The sequence below is a fragment of the Bicyclus anynana genome, chromosome 27, assembly GCF_947172395.1.
Source record: "Bicyclus anynana chromosome 27, ilBicAnyn1.1, whole genome shotgun sequence".
Lineage (NCBI taxonomy): Eukaryota > Metazoa > Arthropoda > Insecta > Lepidoptera > Nymphalidae > Bicyclus > Bicyclus anynana.
Window position 1 is genome coordinate 1,885,526 of NC_069109.1, and position 25,982 is coordinate 1,911,507.

The window sequence follows — 25,982 nt, forward strand, 5'->3', positions numbered from 1 at the left end:
TAAAAAAGTATAAAGAAGGTATATTATCGCATAGTAGCGTATCACTGTTCGCCGGGCCAGACCAACCCCTCGATCCAGTCCAAGTAGCTGGAGACGCGCGTGTACACGGCAGGTCGGCCCGAGCGAGCGCACGAGCGCCCGAATGACGTCACTCCCACCACGTGGAAGATGCACTTGTTGGAGCGAGACGCGACCTGCAGCGGCGAGCCGGAGTCGCCCTGAAACCAAATATGACACGGTGACTATTGTAGACAGAGTGTCGTAGACACAGTGTTGTAGACAGTGTCGAGTCAGAGTGTCGTAGACATAGTGTCCAAGACAGAGTATTGAAGACATAGTGTTTAAGACATAGTGTCGAAGACAGAGTGTCGTATACCGAATTCAGAGTGTCGTAGACATAGTGCCGAAGTCATAGTGTCGTAGACATAGTGTCGAAGACAGAAGGTCATAGACATAGTGTTGATGTCAGAGTGTCTTAGACATAGTGTCGAAATCAGAGTGTCGTAGACATAGTGTTGAAGTCAGAGTATCGTACTCGTAGACATAGTGGCCAAGACAGAGTGTCGTAGACATAGTGGCGAAGTCAGAGTGTCATAGACGTAGTAGCCAAGACTGAGTGTCGTAGACAGTGTCGCAGACAGAGTTACGTAGACAGGATATCGTAGAACGAGCATCAGACTGAGAAAATTAGAAGTACAATAATTTGAGAGTGTAATTTATGCATTAGCTCAGGATCCGTGGAGCATTTTTACAGTTGATTACTATCAAGTTAATTTTCCGTGAGTGGTTTCATATTGATTCTTGATTCTGGTAGCTAACTGGGTTACCAGGTAATAAAAATTTCTGAGCGTCGGAACGAAATACTGTACCACGCAATTTGTAGGACATTGTGGTTGTTAAGTTGTATAACTATTAATTATGCAATAGTAAAAAAAAAAACATGTGGTTTGTAACCATTTTTGGTAAGCTCTGTCGAGGTAACGAGGTCTGTCATGCAAGTTTTTGTCACTCTTTTTACTTCCTGTCACTCCAGGTTACCTGGCAAGTGTCCTGTCCTCCACGCAGTTCTCCAGCACACATCTGACTGTCAGAGAAGCCCCACCAGTTTCGGTTGAAGGTGTCTTCTAGAGTTTTGTTGCAGAAGTTGGTTTCCAAAAGACTCAGTGACACCTTCTTCAGTTCGTCAGATGTCTTCGTTGGTTGTCCTGGCGAAACACAAATATTTACGCTTAGAGTAACTAAGTAACTGAAAATCAGTGCTGCATCCTTTTTTTTAAATGCCTATGTAGCTAGTCTGTACGCCGTAGAAGTAGGTGCGAGAGGATTACCAGCATAATCTCTCTATAACTTGCTTAAAGACCTTGGCCTCTCTAGAAGTGCAGCTTGTTCTATATTAGAACGAGTATCCAAAGCTGCTCTAATAGGATCTTACCAAATTTGGATAGGTAGGGAGAACAACACGAGCAGAGAAGGGGAGTGTTGATCGATCGTCAAGGAATTCCTTAACCCTACATCCAGTAGTCACAAGTTCAGGACTTTGCTTGGTGTTTTTCTCTCTACCACGCGATGGACCCGGCACCCGCACGGTGAATCCATGGAATGCTAAGATATTCGTCTCAAAGTATTCGGCAAAATGCTGAGTTGGGGCCTTTTTCTAGGTTATGTCACATATTACAGGGAATCCTTTAGTGCTCCACTGTTTGAGTGGACAGTTAAGCCATAATATATAGATTTAATGTGATATGTGGCATCTTTCTTTCTGTCTTTTATTTCTTTCTATATATATCGCGCTAGTATCGAAAGAGGAACAGAAGACACGAATGGAAACAACGCTTTTGTTGGTTCGCAAGCGCTATTTTGAAGTTATTCATATACTAGGACGCCCCGAGGTTTTGCAATGGCCTTGCTGTACCACGGGAAGTCAGGCTTGGTCCATAGACACGCCGGTCAGATGAACAGTCGAACTGTGTTTTATTGACAATGATGATGTAGATTATACTCACTGGAATCAACAACTCCCTACCCGGTGGCAATAGCCTTGCTGTAAGCCTGACTTCCCGGCCTTCCCCCGAAGTCAGGCTTGGTCCACAGACACTTTTTTTTTTCGTGTTGAGTAAGTGCCAATGGCTACATGTGGGACCACTATTGGGGTCTATTGGGGTGGGGTATATGGGGTTTGGGCGAGCGCAGAAGCATCTCCTGATGAGACCCGAAGACTGAAATAAAGATAGAGGACGGAACGGCTCTCTAAGGGCGTCTCCTATGAGACTCGGACCTCGGCTTAGAAGGCCCTTCGGGAAGGTGTAACCGTGACCTGAGTGACTCAGTCCGGACGCCCCCGAGATCGTGAGGTAGAAAACCCACGTCCGGGTGACGTTAGATATCGGGGACCTCGTCTTCGCCGGCAAAGACGCTGTGTTGCTTGTGATTGTGTTGCCTGGGAAGCATTGTCGGTCGTCATGTCATCGTCTGGATCGTAAAGGACGTTTTTGGGACCGTCTTTGGAATCCACAGACACGCCGGTCAGATTTAACTGTTGAACTGTGTTTTATTGACATTGATGATGCAGATGGGATCAACGACTTCCCTACCCGGTGGCAATAGCTTTGCTGTACCCTGGGAAGTCAGGCTTGCTCCACAGACACGCCAGTCAGATTTAACTGTCGAACTGTCGTAAGGATAATGATGATGCAGGTTGCTGATGATACTCACTGGGATCAACGACTCCCCAACCCGTGGCGATAGCTTTGCTGTACCCCGGGAAGTCAGGTTTGGTCCACAGACACGCCGGTCGGATGCTGTCTTCGAAGTCGACATCTGCGTTCAACTCTAGCAACGCTATGTCGTTGTATTTGACAGGAGATTCGTACCCTGGGTGCTTGTGGATTGTTTTAATTGGTATCTGCGGGGCGAAACATACTTTTGTATATGCCATCCAAATCTATATATATAAAAATGAATTTCTGTTCGTTAGTCTCGCTAAAACTCAAGAACGGCTTAACGGATTTATCTTATCTTGGTCTTGAAATGTTCGTGGAGGTATAGGGAAGGTTTAAAAGGTGAGAAAAAATCAAATAATTTCCGGGAAAACCCTAAAAACTGCCCTTTTCTATTTCCCATACAAACGTTTAAGAGTCAAGCGGTAGAGGTAGGGTAGGGGTAGAGGTATAGAAGGGTAGAGTAGGGATAGAGAATAAGTGCACTTATGTCAAAACGAAGCTTGACCGGGTCCGCTAGTCCCTTATATAATAATAATAATAATAATAAATGATTTATTTAGCTGAGTACACAAACAATTTACCCAAATATAAAAAAAGGGAGAAAAAAACACAAAAACATAAGACTAAATTAAAATTAAACAAAAAATTTTTAGAAAGAGACTACACACCTTGAATGGTGACTTTGCAAAGCTTGGTTCCCTGGTGTGCGGTCTCTCCTAATTGTTATTAATCTAACTTATATACTACTAATTACAATATTACATCAGCTAAAAAGGTTGCTGCCTCAGCATAATGCTACAGTGTTTGCTGCAGCGCTGGTATTCTGGCGCAACCTCAGGTGGCGTCACGACTCGATGGGACAACGGTTGGATATCGAAATGATTAAAATCATAAACATTATATAAAATATCTAATAATACTACATACAAATGCAATTTATAAAATAAAAAACGATAACCTAAAAAGAAATGAAATATAAAAGTTTTAATAAAAAAAATACAACCGACTTCAAAACCTAAAAACGTACCCACTAAACTAAAAAGCGAAAAATAACATCATAATATGTTCTACCTGCTGATCAGTATGAAGGCGGTGCTAAGCCGGTGATGTATTAATTCAAGCCATGTGAGCATATCTTATAGATTTAGATTTTGCAGACAGTGTTGTTTCATGTGGTCCTGTCAGAAGTGGCTTAAATTAAGACAACACCGGCTAAGCACCGACTTCATACTGATCAGCAGGTAGAACATATTATGATGTTATTTTTCGCTTTTTAGTTTAGTGGGTACGTTTTTAGGTTTTGAAGTCGGTTGTATTTTTTTTATTAAAACTTTTATTATTTTTCAATTTTTAGTGTAAAATTTCATATCAAACGAATACATCAGACCCCTAATGACAGTCACAACCCATCTTGGTACAAAATTCTCAGCAAAACAAATTAATCAAGCCCAAGCACAAGGTAGCTACCGTAAACCGTCAAGTATCCCTTAATTGACCTTGGTCTTCATCATCAGACCCCTAATAACAGACACAACTCATCTAGGTAGAAAGTTCTCAGCAATACGAATTAATCAAGGCCAAACACAAGGTAGTTACTGTAAACTGTTAAGGAGTTCCCTTAATTGTCCTTGGTCTTCATCACCAAACCCCTAAATGACAGTCACAACCTATCTATGTGGAAAGTTCTCATTAATACAAATTAATCAAGCCCAAACACAAGGTAACTGCTGTAAATCGCCAAGGAGTTCCCTCGTCTGTTTTATGACTCCATCATCAGATCGATTTTAAACCTTCATAATGTTGTATTTCTTAAAGGTACTAAATGGAAAAGTTTACGAACACACTAGACACCCATATAATTTTCGAAAGTTCCCCTCAATTTCTCCAGGATTCCATCATCAGATCTTGTCATGATGGCAATGGGACCAAATGGGGACTATACCGTTTCAAACAAAAAAAGAATTTTTGAAATCGGTCCAGGCGTCTTTGAGTAATCGGTGTACATACATAAAAAAAAAAAAAAAAAAAATACCGACCGAATTGAGAACCTCCTCCTTTTTGAAGTCGGTTAAAAATGAAAATGTAATCCATTCAAATATGAAAGAAAGAGTTTAAAGAAATAACCAGCAGTTTCACCATGGCAAATTCTTGTAAAATATCTTATTTAGATTTCAACCATTATTTTCAGTTTTTTGTCGTTCAAGTAAGTATTTTTTTACAGTTTTCTTAAAAGCAATTATGGATTTAAGAGAACGTACTGGAGGGGGAAGGTCATTCCATACTTTGCTGGCTGAAAACTTGAATGAACCTCGAAAGGCGGCTGTTCTGTGTTGCGTCATGGAGATTCGAGGAGCTCCTCTTGCACCGCGTTTTTTATTTTCATGGGCCCATTGTATCTTTGATATAAAGAAGGAGCCAGGATTCCTTCTTTATTCAGGCTCTAATAGGTCCGCTGGTAGCTTAGGACAGTTGTCTCTGAATGCCTTTAAATAGGGCCTATGACTAACAGCGGTTGTACATCGGTTGTATGTGGTGATAAATGGAGGGATGGATGGGTAGATAGGTTTGGGTGGATTGATGGACGGATGGATTAATTGATGGATGGATTGATAGATTCTTTATTGTACATCAAATATAATGTTAATGGTGATGATGACTCACGTCTATAGTTCTGGCGTTGTTCACTCGGGTTGAAGTTCTGGTCGACCAGCCTGACGATTTGAGGCTTGGGGTCCCCAAGAGCTTAGGGTCCCCCTAGAGCAGAGCTCAATCTAATAATATCTGGTGTCTTAGGACAGCTGTGCTTGGATGCCCTTAAATATGCGGCTGTACATCGGTTGTATGTGATAATAAATGGATGGATGGATAGATGGTTGAGTGGATTTATGGATGGATGAATGAATCTTTATTGTACACCAAATATTTTTTTTTTTTTTTTTATTCTTTACAAGTTAGCAATTGACTACAATCACACCTAATGGTAAGTGATGATGGAGTCTAAGATGGAAGTGGGCTAACATGTTAGGAGGGAGGATGAATATCCACACCCTTTCGGTTTCTACACGACATCGTACCGGAACGCTAAATCGCTTGGCGGTACGTCTTTGTCGGTAGGGTGGTAACTAGCCACGGCCGAAGCCTCCCACCAGCCAGACCTGGACCAATTAAGAAAACCTCAATCGGCCCAGCCGGGGATCGAACCCAGGACCTCCGTCTTGTAAATCCACCGCGCATACCACTGCGCCACGCAGGCCGGCCGTAAAATGTCATTAGATATGCTGACTCACGTCTACAGGGCTGGCGTTGTCCCTCACGTTGGGGTTGAGGTTCTGGTCGCCCAGCCTCACGATCTGCGGTTTGGGGTCCCGCAGCAACTTGTTGGGGGTCTCGGTGCAGTGGCCCGCCGTCAGCACGAAGCGCGAGCTGATGAGGCTGCCTCCGCAGTTGAACACGTGGTTACCCACCACGTCTTCCCAGCCCAGAGCGACCTGTGCCAAAGAAAATATGATATACAGGTAGCTTGGGAGTATTTCCTATAACTCTAGGGTTATATTCATTAAGGAAAATTAATTAAAAATGCCTTAGGAACATGAGTTCTAATCATCATCATCATGTCAGCTGATGGACGTCCACTGCAGGACATAGACTTTTTGTAGGCACTTCCAAACATCACGATACTGAGCCGCCTGCATCCAGCGATCTGCGACTTGCTTGATGTCGTCAGTCCACCTGGTGGGGGGTCGACCAACGCTACGCTTTCTGGTGCGGGATCGCCATTCCAGTACCTTGGGACTCGAACGACTGTAGTCACATTTTGGCGCCGAGATGGTCATCTTCTCCGGCTCCGCGTCCAGTGAGATATTGAGGGTACAACACTCACCATATGCGGGAACTCTCCTTGGTTGGCGTTCTCTCCTCCCACGATGAGTTCTAAACCATTGTAGTCACATTTTTGGGCAGAGATGGTCATCTTCTTCGGTACTGTGTCCAGTGTGATATTGAGGGTAGAACACTCACCATATGCGGGAACTCGCCTTGGTTGGCGTTCTCTCACCACGATGAGTTCTAAACCATTGTAGTCACATTTTGGCGCCGAGAGGGTCATCTTCTCCGGCTCCGCGTCCAGTGTGATATTGAGGGTACAACACTCACCATATGCGGGAACTCGCCTTGGTTGGCGTTCTCTCCTCCCACGATGAGTTCAACGCCATTGTAGTCACATTTTGGCGCCGAGAGGGTCATCTTCTCCGGCTCCGCGTCCAATGTGATGAAGCCCACCGTCTGGGTCACGTGACGACTGTACTCGTCACACTCTGGTGGGAGAGAGCTTCAGTTGTACAAGCTATTGTTAGCTAATGGCTAGCAATTGTTGATAATAGATTCAATATCAATATCATTAATGTTTACCTATTTTTATTAACACGTTCGCTGCGGTACGAGGTCAATTGACCTCGTACGCATAGCGCCTTCAAGGGTTACGAGGTCAATGGACCTCGTACTCATAGCGTCTTCAAGAGTTACGAGGTCAATGGACCTCGTACCGCACCACATAAAGTTTTAGTAAGAGAGAATAGTACAGAAATATCAGTGCCGCAGCGAACGTGTTAAATGAATGTAATGAGCATGGTGGAACAATGACTTCCGCCAATATGGCGGCAAAATCTCTGACTCGTCTGGCTGTATAAGACTATGATAGCTGTCATAGTGGCCTTCATTCTTTGTTCAACTGTATTCGCGAGAACACCTATCAAGTTATTGTGGGTATGTATTGCATTATCAATTAAAAGTAATCAATTAATTTAGAGTATATTGTATATATATATATTGTACTAGCGGACCCGGTCAAGTTTCGCTTTGACTTATGTGCACTCTTTCCCTATCCCTACCCTAACTCTACCCTACCCATACTTAAACCGACGAAAACTGGAGCAGGTTCTCACTTGTCCGAATTTGATGGCTCTTTTTTGTTTGAATGAGTATAACTCGAGAATTTCTCCTTTAGGTGCTTTATTATTTAACTGCCAAATTTGTTTTTGTTTAACTGCCAAACTTGTTAACTGCCAAAGGATCCTTTAACCCTACACACAACGTTCACAAGTGCGTGACTCCACTCAAGGTCATTCTCTGCCATTATCTTCTAGGGTCTTATTTTGGTTACAGTTTGATTTGTTAAATAAGTTGTCCTGACAAGTGTTGTGAAACCTTTGTTAAATATTGGTTTTCTCATTTTTTACATCCACTTTTGAAGCTTGTGTTTGTTATTAAGACTTACTTCTCTCGCTCAACCTCCTCCTAACGCTGGTTTGCTGAGGATTGTATCCATAGTTTCCCCACACTGGTCTCCTGTAAAAAGATAATTTTTCTCTCTCAATTAAACAGGATTTAGTAATAGTATAGTAGATTCATTCGCGTGGAGGCTTCAGCCGTGGCTAGTTACCACTCTACCAGCCAAGACGTGCCGTCAAGCGATTTAGCGTTCCGGTACGATGTCGTGTAGAAACAGAAAGTGGTGTGGATTTCATCCTCCTCCTAACAAGTTAGCCCGCTTACATCTTATACTATACCCTTTCTTGATGAGTACTGTTTACCAACAAACAAATTAAAAATGAGGGTATAAATCACTAGCCATTTCACAACTAATAATAATTTTATGTAGCTTGTTCTTAAATTAATGAAAATAAATTTGATTAATAAGCTTAGAACAATAGGGATGATGACAGTTTTTTTAATTGTATATAAATTAAGACTATGCTAATAGTAAAGCAATATTGTAAAAGTAACAGGCTATCTGCGATCATTACTTTCGGAGCTACAGGGATTTAAATGGTCAGATTTGCGGCGCTGCCGCGGATCCCTGAAAAACGCCCCATACAAAATGGCACGAACTAATGACGTCGTAGGTAATGTAATGATGGTTAGATTTGTATGTGCATTCAAACAAAATTACTAATATCTTTGTTATTTGTGCGTTTATGTTTATAGTTCATTTATTAAAAAATGTCACATTTAATGTAAGGAATCTAAAACTGTAAGAATTTTCATCTAATTACTATAAAAGATTTTTAATAGATTTTGAAATTTTATAATCTCATTTATTTTACAAATATCCAGACTGTAGTATTTCTGTTTATTTGGCTCGCCTACGCACCACCACGGGCTACCTGTCCGACGGTCTGACACCGACTGCCCCTCTTCGGCCTGCCCTAATGACGTATACGCTCGAGACAAACACCACTATAAATACATACACTACATCCCTTCCTTATTTTAATATATTTGCTCTTTGTATGTATAATTGTATTCCATGATAATTAAACCACTAGGTCTGTACAGCAGTAATCCTTATTAACTCTGTAACATTATAATTTGATATCATAAACTCTGCACTTCTACACATCTACTAATTTTGTTTGTTTGATAAACTTAGATTCAATAATCAGCTATAAATTTATTTCATAATTATTTTCACAACAATCACATACATATTTATTTTAATTTGTTACCATACTCCGCTTATCTTCCTTATTTCCATTTAGATTTAATAATCAGCTATAAATGCTTTTCATAATTATTTTCATAACAATCACATACATATTGATTTTAATCTGATACCATACCCTGCTTATCTTCCTTATTTCCATTATTTCTATCTTCTGTATGCTCTACTTCCTTCTCTTTGTCATTTAGAACTTGCCACTGTCCCTCAATTCTTTTTAAATGAACTACATTTCTTCTTGATATTTGTCCCGTTAAATCATTGCGAACTTCAATATCTCCGCTAATACTTTTCTCTACGGTATGGGGGACAGGATTATAATTTAGGCTTAGTTTGTTATCCTTGTGTAAATTTTTTAAGTACACCTTATCTTCTGGCACTAAGTCACACTCTTTAGCTTTTCGCTTTTCATCTGCATACTCTTTTCCAAGCTGTTTCTTTTGTTTATCCATATCTCTCATTTCAGAGTCTTCTAGGTGACGAGTTAGGTCGCTAACTATTGGAATTTTGTCACGAAATTGTCTTTTGAAGAATAATTCTGCAGGCGGTTTGCCAGTTACACTATGTGGTGTACTGTTGTACATGGTTAAGTATTCCTCCAAAGCCTCTTTCAAATTGCTTTTTTCTGCTTAACAAATCTTCAGACGTTTTAAAATATCGCGATTCTGACGCTCGACCTCCCCGTTTTGGTCGGGAGTTCATCACGCCCATTGTAATCCAGTGCCACAGCATGTACCAGAGCCACTGCGAACAACACGGTCCTCCGCGCTCTGCATAAACTTCTGCAGCATTGCCTTCATGAGCACTCGCCTGCACGAGCATGCGTCTGCATGAGCACGCACCATCACACATGTTTATCTACAACTTAATAAAATTAATTACGCCATCACCGCCTTAAATAGTCTGTTGAGCATTATGAGACATCGCTAAGATAGTGATTTTCGCATAACGGAACGTAACTATCAACCAGGCATAAGTAACAATTTCAGTATGTTTACTAACATCACAAAATAAGAACATCCTTTTGTTTGGTTTTAGAGATGTCCGTACCACATAGTTCCAGTTAAGGCAAAAGCTGTGTAGGAACTTAACTTATTTAAACCAGATGACAGTTTTATACTTTAAGAGTTCCTTATTCAAATTCAATACACTTTTGTTGCATAAATGACGTGTGTGGTAGACTGTTGAAAATTAGTTTATTTGTATTGCTGACGTTTCCAAGTTCACCGAGAGTTCACACAACTTATTATGCTTAAATAAATTGTACACTGGTATAATCTGTATTTGTACAATCGCTATTTTATAGCTTTATTAGTAAGTCACTCTCAAACATTGTAAGAACCTTTTGTTTTTACTAATTTCCGTATTACAGATGACACTCTTAAGAAAGTTTGTAAGCATCGTAGGATCGACCACAAATTGAACCCTGCTTCACAAGTGACACTAATGCAGTCAGATTTATCAATACACTGGACGGCACTTCTAATATTATTACTTTGGAAGCAATGATGACAGAGAACTCAACAGTTTCCCTCTCTCTCTCTTCTTCTTTTTTTTTTTTTTTTACATAGCGGTGCAAAATCTTACATTTTGACTATATTTCTGTAATTTTTTGGTGCAGAAGACAACATATAAAACAAAGCTGATGATATTTCGAACATTCGTTTGGTTGAACCTGTCACAAATGTCAGTTTTCATTAATCAAGTATTATTAAGTACCCGTCGAAAGCTGTCACAATAATTGACAGATAATTCTAACTTTGCCGCAATGCTCTTACTTTGTTATAATATTTAATTGTAACAAATAGTTTTGTAAAATTGAAACTTACGCTGACCCGCTCATTCGTTGTTAGCCTCAATGTTGTTTGACTTCGAACCAATGGCTATTGTTTCTCATTCTAATATATATATATATATATATAGGACTGTTCTCCCTGCCATTCACAGTCCACTGCTAACACCTGCTAAACTCAATCATGCACCTATACATAGTTAAATTGCGTACTTAACTGCGCTATACTTAACTGCGCTAGGTCTTGATGAAAGTATTTCCACCAACCTACATTGCAAAATGACTAATCAATAATTAAAGCTTGTTGTAATCCGACCAAATGATGATCCTGTGCAATTTCACTTCACAACGCATTGCAAGCACCATCATAAAAACCCTTTGAAAATAAGAAAACTAAATTTCATCAAGTTGTACAAACTTGCAGGTTAAACAATGGCATCTGCTTCATCAATTAACAAGTCTATCAAATACACCATAACACACACATAAGGGTGAAACGACAACAAATTTCAATTCAACGTTCAACAACAAATCTTTAATCGAATGATACTAAATAACTCAAATGTAAAACAACTAAAACTTTTAGCGACTCCCTCAATGTCGCTCACATAACACGCCGCCTGACTTCGGATGTTCCTTGGCTATTTATAACTTCAAACTAACACAGTGATTTAGTATTAATACCCTAATACAAAGACAAATAATTATTATTTGAGTGTCACAAGCATGATGACAGAACAATTCTGCACCACCTCACCATCGAACAGCAACTCTTAGTGACATCTCCATGTCCACATTCGTTCAGAATGGTCACTTACTACGAGATCCTTTACACCATTTTGCGTTCACAACACTTAACCACCTTAACCACAAGTTGAACGTCCCCTTCTATCACAGCATAGCCCATGTCATACTCACGACCAACACCAACGACGCAGTGGAGTGACCCCTTTAACCACGACACAACTACAACAACCAAGGAAGGGATGTAGTATCCCCTTCACATTCAAACTTTTCCAGCGTAAGTTGGGCCATATTAGCGCAGAATCTGAAATTAAAAAGTTTATCGATTTAACGATCAGCTATGCTGCTTCTAGATTGTCGATTTAACGACCAGCAATGCTGCTTTCAGGTTGTCGATTTAACGACCAGCTGTGCTGCTTGTATGTTGTCGATTTAACGACCAGCTATGCTGCTTGTATGTTGTTGATGTAACGACCAGCAATGCTGCTTTCATATTATACATGAACTGCACGACTTAGCGATCAGCCATACCTGCATTTTTTTTTTTTTTTTTTTTTTTTTTTTTATTTTTTTTTTTTTTTATGAACTGCAGCCATACCTGCATTGTTTTTTTTGTTTTTTTTTTTTTTTGAACACTGTATAGTAAATACTGCAGACTGATCACATACTACTGGACGTGCAGACTATACCGCCTGCAGTCACCGTACTGGCTGTACCTATTTTATTTTATTAAATGCACACATAAGTTAAGTTTGAGCGAGATTAACATCCCGAAAAATTATTATTTAATTCATACTACAGTCTATCTATACACGGTTATACTCAGTCGCGCAAAGGTCGAAGACAGTACGGATGTACTCGGAGACGTAATTTATTACAATACCTTCGATTATTGTTTATGTGCTTATAGAATATATGTCTATTACGCTTGTCTAAGTAATTCATATGTCGTGGATATTCTACCCTAGTGTTAAAACAATATTTATTTTATCAACGTAATAGTACGATATTTTCTTGATCATCGTTCATCACTTGCTAATCCAAGATTTTTTTTTTTCAATAAACCAGAATGAATCTGTTGCTTGAATGTGGTACTCGTTCTAATATAACGTTCTAGTAACATTACTCGTTGTGAAACGAAATAACATTTCAATCGTACTTTAATTGTAATTTATCATACGTATCTATCATAAATAGACTGTCCCATCACTATTTTCTCGATGATTCATAGCTATACCTTCTCGTAAGTAAATGACAAACGCCCGGTGGCGCGTACGTCACCGACCAGCTCAATGTTTTTCGTAATTTTTTTTTTTTTTTACATATCCATTTGCACGCCGCACCCACAACATTTTGTTATCACACTTCACACGATAGATTCAATTCACGCACAAACCCGTGCGCAAATTGCAGTATGCCAATGTTTATCGACGCGGGCGACTTATGCGCTTGACACAGAACACCAAGCTGTATCAACAGACGAAGACGAATGCATTGTTATTGTCATGTTGGTTGTAATTAAACATCACACAATGTAACTTGGGTAATACTTCCCAAGAGTATTTATTATTTATTATGCTCACGTTGATAAACATCAAAATTATGTAAAACATCGTAAAAGTTACATTTGACCAATTAACGTTTATCACTTCTATCCCTTTTCAAATTATACAAACCATCAACCATGGTTTTAGATTTAGATCACGTTTGTAATGTATTAGCTGAAATGTTATGGGAGTAAACATAAAACATTAATAAATCAGTCCAAGATTGACCGCCGTTAAATGGCACAACCGACTCCTTATTTTATTAATTTTACTACTTTTCAGTATTCGCTTCGACTTTTTTTTTTTTTTTTTAGAGTTTAGCCTAATCAGTAAAAGCCAGACCAGCAAGCAGAAATCGGCTATGTCAATGTAATGTACACGCACACAATAGCAATTTACCTAATCACTAATTTGTTCACTAAATTAATTACTTTCACTTAATTGTGTACTGTAGCACCGTATTGCTATCGCTGTAATACTGGACTCTTAACACCACCATTAAATAACGTTGGAGCTCACGAATACCGCCTTCCTCATCATAAAACGTTGAGACAAGGCTATCGCTCATTCAAACGCTTATCATAAAGTTTGTACAATGTGATACCTGCAACGAATATCGATACCCATTAAACTTTAATTTTGAGGGTAATACTTGATGTGACGATAAATAAATTTAAATTCCTGTATACGTCATTTAGTAAATACGTAATGTATGTAAGACCGTCACTCCAACTGGCAAACAACACAACAACTTTTGTCTTACCGTACTGGCCGTACCAGCTTAGGTATAGTGAACTTGACAGTCTAGCAGGCAAATCGGCAAGGCGTACTTCACAAAACGGAATATGTCTATTCCAGCTAATCGCTGCGGGATACTGTCCCGGCTTACGGATCGCTCGACTCAACGAAGGTAACTAATTTAGCTATTTGAATTACTTTAGGTGTAGTGATAGTCAGTTCCAGCTATCCCCTCTCTGAATCCCTGCAGGATGTTATCCCGGCTTAAGGACTACTTGATCCAGCGAAGGTAACTAAATTAGCTATTGACTTATCACTTGCCCACTTAACGAAATTGCCACGCTACGACATGTCTATCACTTGTACACTCATAAAATGCCATGTCATTTGATTATCTATCATCACACAATGTCTTGATAAACAACATTAAATTTATTCAACAGTATTAAAAGAATAATTATTACTTCGACCTTCTGTCCTTTTCAAAAATAAAATTGACTAACCGCATTGCTGTATTCATTTTACTTTTTTTACGTATTTTCTTTCTCTTCTTTTTTTTTTTTTTTTTTTTATTTTTAGTCGCTGTAAACTAGACCATAGTCTACACAGCGACTTAGTTTAAGCTTAATCGCTGCAAACCAGACCGGCAGGCAAGAACCGGGTCCGTAGTCTGGGCAAGCGATTTTGCCAATTACCAAGTAACAGAACACAACAATTTACGGATAATAATTATAACTACTTACAGTTTTTTTTTTCTTTTTTTTTTTTTTCACCTCGTCGCCAATGTAGTATTTCTGTTTATTTGGCTCGCCTACGCACCACCACGGGCTACCTGTCCGACGGTCTGACACCGACTGCCCCCTCTCTTCGGCCTGCCCTAATGACGTATACGCTCGAGACAAACACCACTATAAATACATACACTACACAGACAATCTTTGCTTTTTATGTATAAATTAGTTAACATTGACCTTATTTACCCGTATGTATCATAAAAATCAACATATTCAAACCTAGTCATCATCCCCATTAGTTTTGGTTAATATGTGTTAAATAACATTTTATAAACAAACAGTACATGATTTGAAATAAATAATTTATGAAATGATATGCGTTTTCTACCTTCATTTTCAATTTTTTTGTTGGTAAACAGTAATCATCAAGAAAGGCTGTAGTATAGACTGCATCATCACTTACCATCAGGTGAGATTGTAGACAAGGGCTAACTTGTAAAGAATAAAAAAAAACTTGTATTTCAAATACTTTGTATAGAGTATCTTAAATATCACTGCTTACTCGTAAGAAGGAGTCGTAGAGGCAATGTTGTCTCTGCAGCAGACCAGGATTAGATCGAAGTTGTGCGAACAGAACGTTGGGCGGATTCCGTTGATCCTGCAAATTAAAAAAAACTTTTATTTTATACTTAATAAATAATAAATTTTTATTTTTAGCAGACTCAAAAGTGATTACAAAAATAAGAAAACTAATATCGAACAAAGGTTATGTATGATTCACAACACTTGTCAGGACAACTTAATTAACAAATCAAACTGTAACCAAAATAAGACCCTAGAATGGCAGAGAATGACCTTGAGTGAAGTCACGCACTTGTGAACGCTGTGTGTACACTTAAAGAATCGTTTGACTGTTAAAAAACACTCCCTTTCCACTCAAGTCACTCTCCCCGCCTATCCCAAGTGGCCCATAAAGAATTACACAACAAGAGATGTGGACGGCTCGAACGCCACGAGCACACTGAAGCCGACCGTACCGCAAGTCGTTGCAACGCGGCGATAACATACTTAATAAATAATAAACTTTTATTTCATTTTATAAAGGCTTTAATTTCCCGAAATATTAACAGTTTAGCACTTATTATACACTAGCGGACGCCCGCGACTTCGTCCGCGTGGAAATCAATGTAAAATTTTCAAGCCCTATTTCACTAGTCTATGGATTGAGTTTTAAAAATTTTTGAATTACATTATATTTCGTATTTTTTTTTATGATTTATGAACAAATTTTTAAAACTGTAACTCTAAAAATGAAGGACTTTCCATACAAACTTTCAACCCCTATTTTTTTTTTTCGCAATAAAAAATATCCTATAACCTTCTCCGTATTATGGTCTTAAAATGTGCCAAGTTTCATTTGTTGAATTCATTCAATAGTTTCAGCGTGATGGCCGAAACAAAAGGCAAACAGACAGACAAAAAATCGAAAAAAAAATATTTTTAGCTTCAGTATCGATTATGTAATGCCCCCAACAAAAATTTTCAAAATATCTTCTATGTACAGAATGTACAAAATGTACAGAATTCGTATTATAAGTAGGTATATATGGCGCTGGCTTCCTTTATACCGCGCTAATGTTTGTTGTTACAAATGGTATAATTAAAATCTCAAATTGCGAATAAATGTATAGAAATCGACCAGTTTTATAATAAGTATAGAATATAGAATAGATATAGATTTATAATAAGTAATAAGTATAAGTTTTCATTTACGGGCGCCATTTTGAAAATTTATATAGCCTATGAGTGACATAGGCTATATAAATTTTCAAAATGGCGAAACCACATTTCTAACGAATTCAATGACACCTCATATGATATTTGACAGGGCTCTCAAAATCAAATCCGAAAAATCAAAATCCGGCCAGCCGTTTGGCCTGTAGGGCATGCCAAAGAAATGGACATACATACAAACATACATACGAAAAACATTACCCTCCTTCTCACGCAGTCGGGTAAAAAGACGGCTGGACAACAGTGATCTTTTACGGGTGCCGTTTTTCCTTTTGAAGTACGGTACCCTAAAAAGATGTGGCAAATATTGTTTACAAAAAAGGTATCGCCATCGTCGTTATCAACCCATATTCGGCTCACTGCTGAGCTCGAGTCTCCTTTCAGAATGAGAGGGGTTAGGCCACCACGCTGGCCCAATGCGGATTGGCAGACTTCACACACGCAGAGAATTAAGAAATTCTCTGGTATGCAGGTTTCCTCACGATGTTTTCCTTCACCGTTTGAGACACGTGATATTTAATTTCTTAAAATGCACACAACTGAAAAGTTGGAGGTACATGCCCCACACCCTCCGGAATCGGAGGCAGAGGTCATATCCACTGGGCTATCACGGCTCAAAAAAAAAGGTATACGTACTGGTAATCATCTCTGGTAGACTGACATCTGGAGGCAGGCGTACACACACCAGCTGCTTTTGTGTGTCTAACCACGCAGCGGTCTCCCTCTGTAACACACACACACATATCTATAATGTGACATTATATTTTTATGATTTTTTAAACCATTTTTTAAAACTATAACCCTAAAAATGAAGGACTTTCCATAAAAACTTTCAACCCCTATTTCACCCCCTTCTTATTTTATTTTCGCAATAAAACGTATTTTATAACCTTTTTCATATTATGTTCTTAAACCATGCCAAGTTTCATTTGAATTCATTCAGTAGTTTCAGCGTGATGCCCGAATAACAATAGACACACAGACAGAAAGATAGACAAAAAATCGAAAAAAAATATTTTTAGCTACAGTATCGATTATATAATGCCCCCAACAAAAATTTACAAAAAAACTTTAATGTACAGAATGTACAAAATGTACAGAATTCGTATTATAAGTATAGATTCTAGATGGCGCTACTAGTATTCTATGCCACGGTAACGTTTGTTGTTACAAATGGTATAAGTAAAATCTCAAATTGCAAATAAATGCAAAGAATTCGACCAGTTTTATAATCAGTATAGATAGATAGATATAGATATAGATATAGATATAGAGATATAGATTTATAATAAGTAGAGATGCGCCGAGTAACACTTTTGCCGAGTAACGAGTACCGAGTTTTACTCGGTTCAATTTTTTTTCAACCGAGTACTCGGCCGAGTAGCTCGGTTCAGTCAAATTTCTATTTCGCGCGCGTAAACAAGTATTAATTCAATTCAATTCAAAATTGTTTATTTCAAGTAGGCTTAGTTTACAAGCACTTTTGAAACGTCAAGTTTGACTATTTGACTCTACCACCCAGCTCAGAAGGCGCAGTCTGAGAGGGCGAGAAATTTTAATTTAATTTAAATTTAATTGAGATTTTCAAAGATTTTCTAAATTACTAATAAATACTTTTTGATTAACACTGTTGTTCTAATTATATCTACCTAAATAATGCTTTTCTTAAACAAGGTATACTCGGCATTCACCGACCGAGTTATTCGGCCGAGTACGAGTATCAAAAAATCCGCCGAGTACGCCGAGTACCGAGTATCAACCGAGTACTCGGCCCATCTCTAATAATAAGTATAGATAGATATAGATATTGCAGGTCCTTTTAATTATGAATTTATGAGTAGGTATAGGCAAACACTACTATCTGGTATCATAATCACCTAAACTGAAATAATGCAATAACAATGTACTAATTGGTAAATAGTTATAATACTAATTAGTGTTTAAACGCATAAATAGATATATTTAGAACTGTGGTTCACCGCAAGTTTCCGATATGCAACCTATTGTTATGAAATTTATATTATTGAGGTCATAATTAAATTAAAATTAAATATAGCCAATGGATATGACCTCTGCCTCCGATTTCGGTGGGAGTCGGTTCGAATCCGGACCGGGGCATGCACTTCCAATTTTTCAGTTGTGTGCATTTTAAGAAATTAAATATCACGTGACTCAAACGGTGAAGGAAAACATCGTGAGGAAACCTGCATACCAGAGATTTTTTTTTTATTCTCTGCGTGTGTGAAGTCTGCCAGTCAAAACCCCTCTCATTCTGAGAGGAGTCTCGAGCTCAGCAATGAGCCGAATTTGGGTTGATAATGATGATGATGAATTAAATTAAACCATCCAAGGACGGATTTCGTTATATGGGGTTTTATTTTTAACTCGCTGACGCCATTTTGACACGCTTTTCATTTTTAACCGACTTCCAAAAAGGAGGAGGTTCTACGTTCGGCTGTATGTATGTTTTTTTTTACAAAGATAGCGAATTGCGAGTACTAGTGTTTTTTTAGGCAAATGCACCAAAAACAGCCAGTATTACTCATTTTGTTACAGATAAATGGTAGTCATTTATTGTCAAAATTATTAAAATGAAAGAATTAAATGTTTTTTTTATTATTTTTTACCTCACAAAGTTAATTTTATTTACTAAACGTTGATCACTTTTTTGCAATAAAAACTAAATTTTTAAGATAAAAAAAAAGTACTGTACGTTTTTAGACGGACGATTAACGTTTTAAAATACATTACAGCAATGAGATATATTACAATATTGAAATTGTTGGAATAACAGATACTTTACGAGCAAATTATAAATAAAATAAGAGAAAACGAGGTAACAATTAGGTGCAAATCATCGATATAAATCGTTAGATGGGCCCCAACATACTAAAGAACGCACACTTTTATGTCATTACCCAAAGACGTGCACGCACATCTTATCTTAGTACGTAACAAGCGCATGCTGTGAGTGGACGTGGACTTAAACAAATATTTACTTACTGTTTTTTTTATTTTCATCCCTTAATTATGCCTTCGTGTTCATTTTGGAAGTGTAAAAACACAAGCCACAACTTGAATAAAGAGAAATGTGTTACCAGTGCGAAACCAATGACAGTTCCGCGACGCTTTGAGGCCCATCTAACGATCTACGATCGATGGTGCAAATGCATAGTCATTCATCACTTCAGTTGAGACCCCTGTCAAATATCATTAGGTAAATAACGATAACCAGTTCATTTAGTAGGTTAAAAGGTTAAAACTTACGTTTCAGTGAACTTCCATGTTGAACTGCTACAAGGAAAACGATGCTGAGCGCAAACCACTTCATTGTGTTGACTCCCTGTAACAGAAATATAACTGTTTATGACTCATCTATTATTCTATACTAATCTAAATCTTAGGGTCGATGACAGTTTTTTAAATTGTATATAAATTAAGAGTATGCTAATAGTAAAGCAATTTTGTAAAAGTAACAGGGTATCTGCGATCATTACTTTCGGAGCTACAGGGATTTAAAGGGTCAGATTTGCGGCGCTGCCGCGGATCTCTGAAATACGCCCCATACAAAATGGTACGAATTAATGACGTCGTTAGTCATAATGATTGTATGGGCGTTCAAACAAAATTACCAATATCTTTATTATTTGTGCGTTTATGTTTATAGTTTGTGTATTAAAAAATGTCACATTTAATGTAAGGAAGCTAAAACTGTATGAATTTTCATGTAATTACGATAAAAGAAAATGGCACGAATAAGTGACGTCGTTGGCTCGCTGATCGTTAGATTTGTATGGGCGTTCAAACAAAATCGCTAATATCTTTGTTATTTGTGCGTTTATGTTTATAGTTCAAATATTAAAAAATGTAAGGAATTTAATGTAAGGAAGCTAAAAATTATTTATTTTTCAAATATCCAGTCAATTTTATATGTATAAATTAGTTAACATTGACCTTATTTACCCGAATTCATTATAAAAATCAATCTATTCAAACCTAGTCATCATGCTCATTACTTTAGTGAATTAAATGTATTTATCATATAAGCGAATTTAATGGAATTCTTATGACAAAAATAAAGATCTTAAAACAGTATTTTTAACCGACTTCTAAAAAGGAGGAGGTTCTACGTTCGGCTGTATGTATGTCCAGCGATAATTCCGTCATTTATTGACCGATTTTGAAAATTCTTGTTTTGTTTTGAAGGGTTTGATTCCAGGGTGGTCCCATTTTTTACAAATTAACGGTGACAGATACACCAATTAATTATCTATAAAACATTTGAATACTTTGAAAACATCCCTAGGGTGACCACCATCGATATGAATCGTTAGATGGACCCCTCCATACTAAAGGACGCACAACTTTATGTCATTACCCAAAGACGTGCACGCACATCTTATCTTAGTACGTGACATGCTGGCAAGTGGACGTGGATTTAAAAAGCTCCGAAAGTAATGATCGCAGATACCCTGTTACTTTTACAAAATTGCTTTACTATTAGCATACTTTTAATTTATATACAACTAGCGGACGCCCGCGACTTCGTCCGCGTAAAGTTCGTTGTCAACTTTACTACTACCTCTACCCTACCCTACCACTACCCTAACCCTACCCCTACCTCTACCCTACCCCTACCCTACCCCTACCCTACCCCTACCCCCACCCTACCCCTACCCTACCCCTACCCTACCCTAAACCTACCCCTACCCTACCCCTACCTTATCCTACCCATACCTCTACCCTACCCCTACCCAACCTCTACCCCGGCCCAACCTCTGCCCTACCCCTACACTACCCCTACGCTTCCCTACCCGTACACTACCCTACTCTATAAATTCTCTATCTTACTCCTACCCTTAGCAAAATCGGTCCAGCCCTTCGAGAGTGGTGCGATGACCAAGGGAAATAGAGACTTTTATGCTAACAATATAAAGAGGTAAAGTTTGTGTGGTTGTAGGAGGTAATCTCTGGATCTACTGGACCGATTTGGAAAATTGTTTTACTAATAGAAAGCTACGTTATTTGCGAGTGTCATAGGCTATGTTTGATCCCCATATTCACACGGGAACGGGAACTACGTAAAAGAAAGCGCGGGGCATCATATAGCGGAATTTCTGCGTCTTTTAGAAATTTTGTATTATCTCCGAAACTATTTAAGTAATTAACATACTGTAAAAGGCAAATCTTATCTCTATAATATCCTTGTGGTTATTAAATAATTTATTTTAATAAGGATTAAAGTTTAGTTGTATAAATAATAACGTAAACCTAAGTATATAAAATTAATAATTTTTAAAACACAAAAGGTACTATATCTGCTAATATACATATAGAAGATAGATATATGGTGTCGCGGACTTTCTTGTAGAACTTTTAAAGATACATAAAGTTTCCATACATTAATTTAAATTTTACACAATAGTTAAGGCAGCGCATGCGAATAAGTCTGTTTAAGAGGATTTTCGGTCCGACCTGTATGACAAAAACTGTGATAACTCGGCTAATATACATGATACCTATATAAATCGGACCAGTAGTTCCGAAGATTACCGCATTTAAAGAATGTTACAAACTTACAATTTACAAACTTACAAACTTTACCTCTTTATAATATTAGTATAGATTTAAAAAATCAGTCATCATCCCTACTATGTCTTTGGTCACACGTTAGGCGTACAGAGACTTTGACTTTGGGTTTGGTGACGTAATTCCTGATGCGTACTTTCCGATTTCTAACCGAGAAATGTTGCGAATAGAAATTATTAGATAAAATGACTTTCTTAAATGTTAAATAGTATAATCATAATAATAATAATAATATGCTCCCGACCGACTTTTTTTTTTTTCGGTCACGGCGGCTAATCTCATGGTGAGATTAACCATGTACGCAGGAGATATTATAGTGCACAAGTGTATGCGCAAGCACAAGTGCACTCTCTCTTCCCTCACTCTCGAAATCCGATGGGACGGCAGACCGACACGACCGGTGAGACATCAGGCGCAGGACCGACGGCTTTTACGTGCTCTCCGAGGCACGGGGGTGTACTAACACCGCCAACTTCCCAACTCCAGGCTGCTATTAAGATTTTCCTTGTAAGAAAAATCCCAATTTATTTTTGTTGGCCTGACCCGGGATTCGAACCCTGGACCTCATTGTCCGTAGCTGAACCAGCTAACCACGGGACCAATGAGGCAGTAGTATAATCATACTAATATTATAAAGACACAGTAGCCCAGTGGATATGACCTCTGCCTCTTATTCCGAAGGGTGTGGGTTCGAATCCGGCCCGGGGCATGCACCTACAACTTTTTTTTTTTTCATTTAGAATAAGCAAGCCCTTAGCTGCAATCATGCCTGATGGTAAGCGATGATGCAGCCTATGGTGGAATGCGCTTGCCTAGAAGATGCCTATTCACTCTTGACTTGAAAATACCCATATTGTAGGTGGTGGGGAAAACTGAAGCTGGGAGAGCATTCCACATCTTCACTAAGTTATGTGATTTTTAAGAAATTAAATATCACATGTCTCAAACGGTGAAGGAAAAACATCGTGAGGAAACATGCATACCTGAGGATTTTCTTAATTCTCTGCGTGTGTGAAGTCTGTCAATCCGCATTGGCCCAGCGTGGTGGACTATTGTCCTGACCCCTCTCATTCTGAGAGGAGACTCAAGCTCAGCAGTGAGCCGAATATACCTTACAGTAGTATCGCTGTAAAAATGGAGTAACTTCTCCCGTTTTCCCAACATTTCCCTTCACTGCTCTGCTAATCTACTTTTCTACTTTTCATCCCGGAAAAATCCATGATTCCCGAGGGCTTTGTGAAAAATTAAATTTGCGGGCGTCCGCTAGTAGTTTAGATAAACAACTAGTTTTATTTTCCTCATATTCGAAATGAAAAGTGTAAAAGAATCTATTTCTACTCGGACTATAGAAATCGGACCAGTAGTTCCTAAGATTAGCGTGTTCTATCAAACAAACAAATAAACAAACAAACAAACTCTTCAGCTTTATAATATTAGTATAGATATTAAGAGCGCGCAGCGCGTCAGTACGATATGGATCAAATTCGAAGCGCAAGCGAGACGCTGAATTATGACTTTCACGTGAGTGAAAAGCACGGAGCAATTGACGCGCGACGCAAATTTTATGACGTGAGCGCGAAAACCATTTTTACCTAATTGCAAGTAAATTAAACAACATGGCCATTGGCCATGTTCAAGATATATACCTTATTTTCTATACAAAACAATTCCTGAGATTGAAAGCAAAATGTGAGCAAAACATGTATTTATCAAAAAAATAAACTATCGAGAAAAGTTTTACAAATTGTGTATGTTGTATAGTCATAACGAAGCTAACACTTTGAAATATCATTTACCCAAATATCAGGCTCCTAACTTTTCCAGAATCTGAGATCCAGAACCATTTGTAACCACCAAATTACATATTGCACACTCTTAAATCAACATTGTATTATAAGGCTTAATGCTTTATTAACTTCGTTTCGATAATTAGTCATAAAAGTAAATGAATAAAAAAATGTTATTGTGGAATATCCATAAGAGACAGACATATACCATCGCGGAGTTTTCTGTAGACCTTTCCAATGTGTACAATACTTGGTACATTATTTTGATAAATCTAGTAGAGTTCAGCCTGCGTTTTCAATGTAAGCGGACAAAATGTAATTATTTACGACATCACATTAGAAACGTCAATAAATTAAACAAATAAAAAAACCCGACTGCATAAAGTATAAAAAATCTGAAAACAAAAAAAAACAAGCTCAGTCAAGAAGTGTAGAAAGCAATTAGAAAACATTAATTTATTTCACACTTTTTAGTTAAGATACATGGTTAATTTCGAATTTATTTATTACATTTATTACCAAGTACCTACGATAATTTATACGTCCAACCGAGGTTAAGCAAATATTGAAAAAATTCTACGGAACACTCGGTGGGCGAATTCGACTCGCACTTAGCCGATTTTTATAATCAATATATTTATTTAATTTAGCCTATTTTATAACATCACTCCACAAACCTGCTCGCACCTATAGTCATCCGCCTCGCGTATTTTGTATAGACAAGTAATAAATAATGTTTTTCTAATTGTAGCTTTTTTTAAACATGGACATGATATACCATTTTAGAATCCTCACAAAAAGCTCTTGAATTTGATATCTATATTGAAATATTAGAATTTTTTTTTCACCTCGAGTCTATAGCGTCTCACAGTCGTCTTGTTATTTTTTTTTTAGTTTTGCCTATCTAAGAACACTTGGGTTATTGAGAAAAATCTAACGATATCCTAATTACGTAAATTCGTTCAGTGGTTTGGAAGATATGAGGTAGGAGGAAAAACATAACCCTTCTTGCAGTCGTGTAAAAATAACAGTATTTCTCCACTATTCAATGGATGTTATACATATAAACCTTCCTCTTCAATCACTTTATATATTAAAAAAAGCGCATCAAAATCCGTTGCGTAGTTTTTATATAGCATACATAGGGACAGAGAAAGCGACTTTGTTTTATATTAAGTAATACTTACCGATCACCCAAAAAAGAACACTACACTAAAACACTAATAAAAATAATATTTAACACTAAAATATGGATGAACTATATATATATATATTAATACGTAGGCACGTCCATTAGCTAGACACTGCATACGATGACTGATCCGGTTTTGTGTCTTTATTATTATCATGTTTTTCCTTAAGCACGTTACTTGAATGTAAACGAACATCTTTTTTGTTACGTTTCATCGGCATACAAGGAAAAATATAGTAAGTCAGTTTTTAATAATTCAACTGGAGAACGCGTTATACATAAAAACCGGTTAAGTGCAGGTCGGTCTCTCCACCAAGGGTTCCGTACAAAAGATTATCTGTCTTATACAGGGAGTCCCGTAATTAACGGATAAAACTAAAAATAATTTGAATAGTTTTCCAAACATCCCTAGGATGATCTTGCTATATTTTGTTTTTCGGATTTTTTGAAAATTTTTCTATCTTGAATTAATTTTTTTAATGCTGTAGCTGCTGTAATTAAGAATTTTGATTTTTATTAAATATTACGGAATAAATTACCAATGTATTATTTTACTTTTTTTATAAATAATGTTTTATTTGTTTGTAAAAGAAGTTTTGACTGAAAAAATATGTAATTACAAAGTTGCTGGTAAAATAGTAGATGAAGTGCTGAATCTATACTAATATTATAAAGCTGAAGAGTTTGTTTGTTTGCTTTAACACTCTAATCTCAGAAGCTACTGGTCTGATTTGAAAAATTCTTTCAGTGTTAGATAGCCCATTTATCGAGAAAGACCATAAGCTATATAATATCACGCTAAAACAAATAGGAGCGGAGCACGAATAAAGAATGTTTCAAAATCTGGGG

General features: G+C 37.7%; 1 protein-coding gene across 1 annotated transcript; it reads right to left on the minus strand.

The window, feature by feature from the left end:
• On the minus strand, positions 1-25,284 carry LOC112054394 (venom protease). Its single transcript, XM_024094166.2, has 10 exons — positions 25,129-25,284; positions 19,833-19,908; positions 17,202-17,289; positions 15,334-15,429; positions 7,993-8,063; positions 6,873-7,033; positions 6,008-6,208; positions 2,713-2,902; positions 1,039-1,205; positions 1-218 (listed from the first exon to the last, which is right to left on the minus strand). The coding sequence occupies exons 2-10, from the start codon at positions 19,894-19,896 to the stop codon at positions 42-44; spliced, it is 1,215 nt and encodes a 404-aa protein (XP_023949934.1). The 5' UTR covers positions 19,897-19,908; positions 25,129-25,284; the 3' UTR covers positions 1-41.
• Positions 25,285-25,982: the final 698 nt, after the last annotated feature.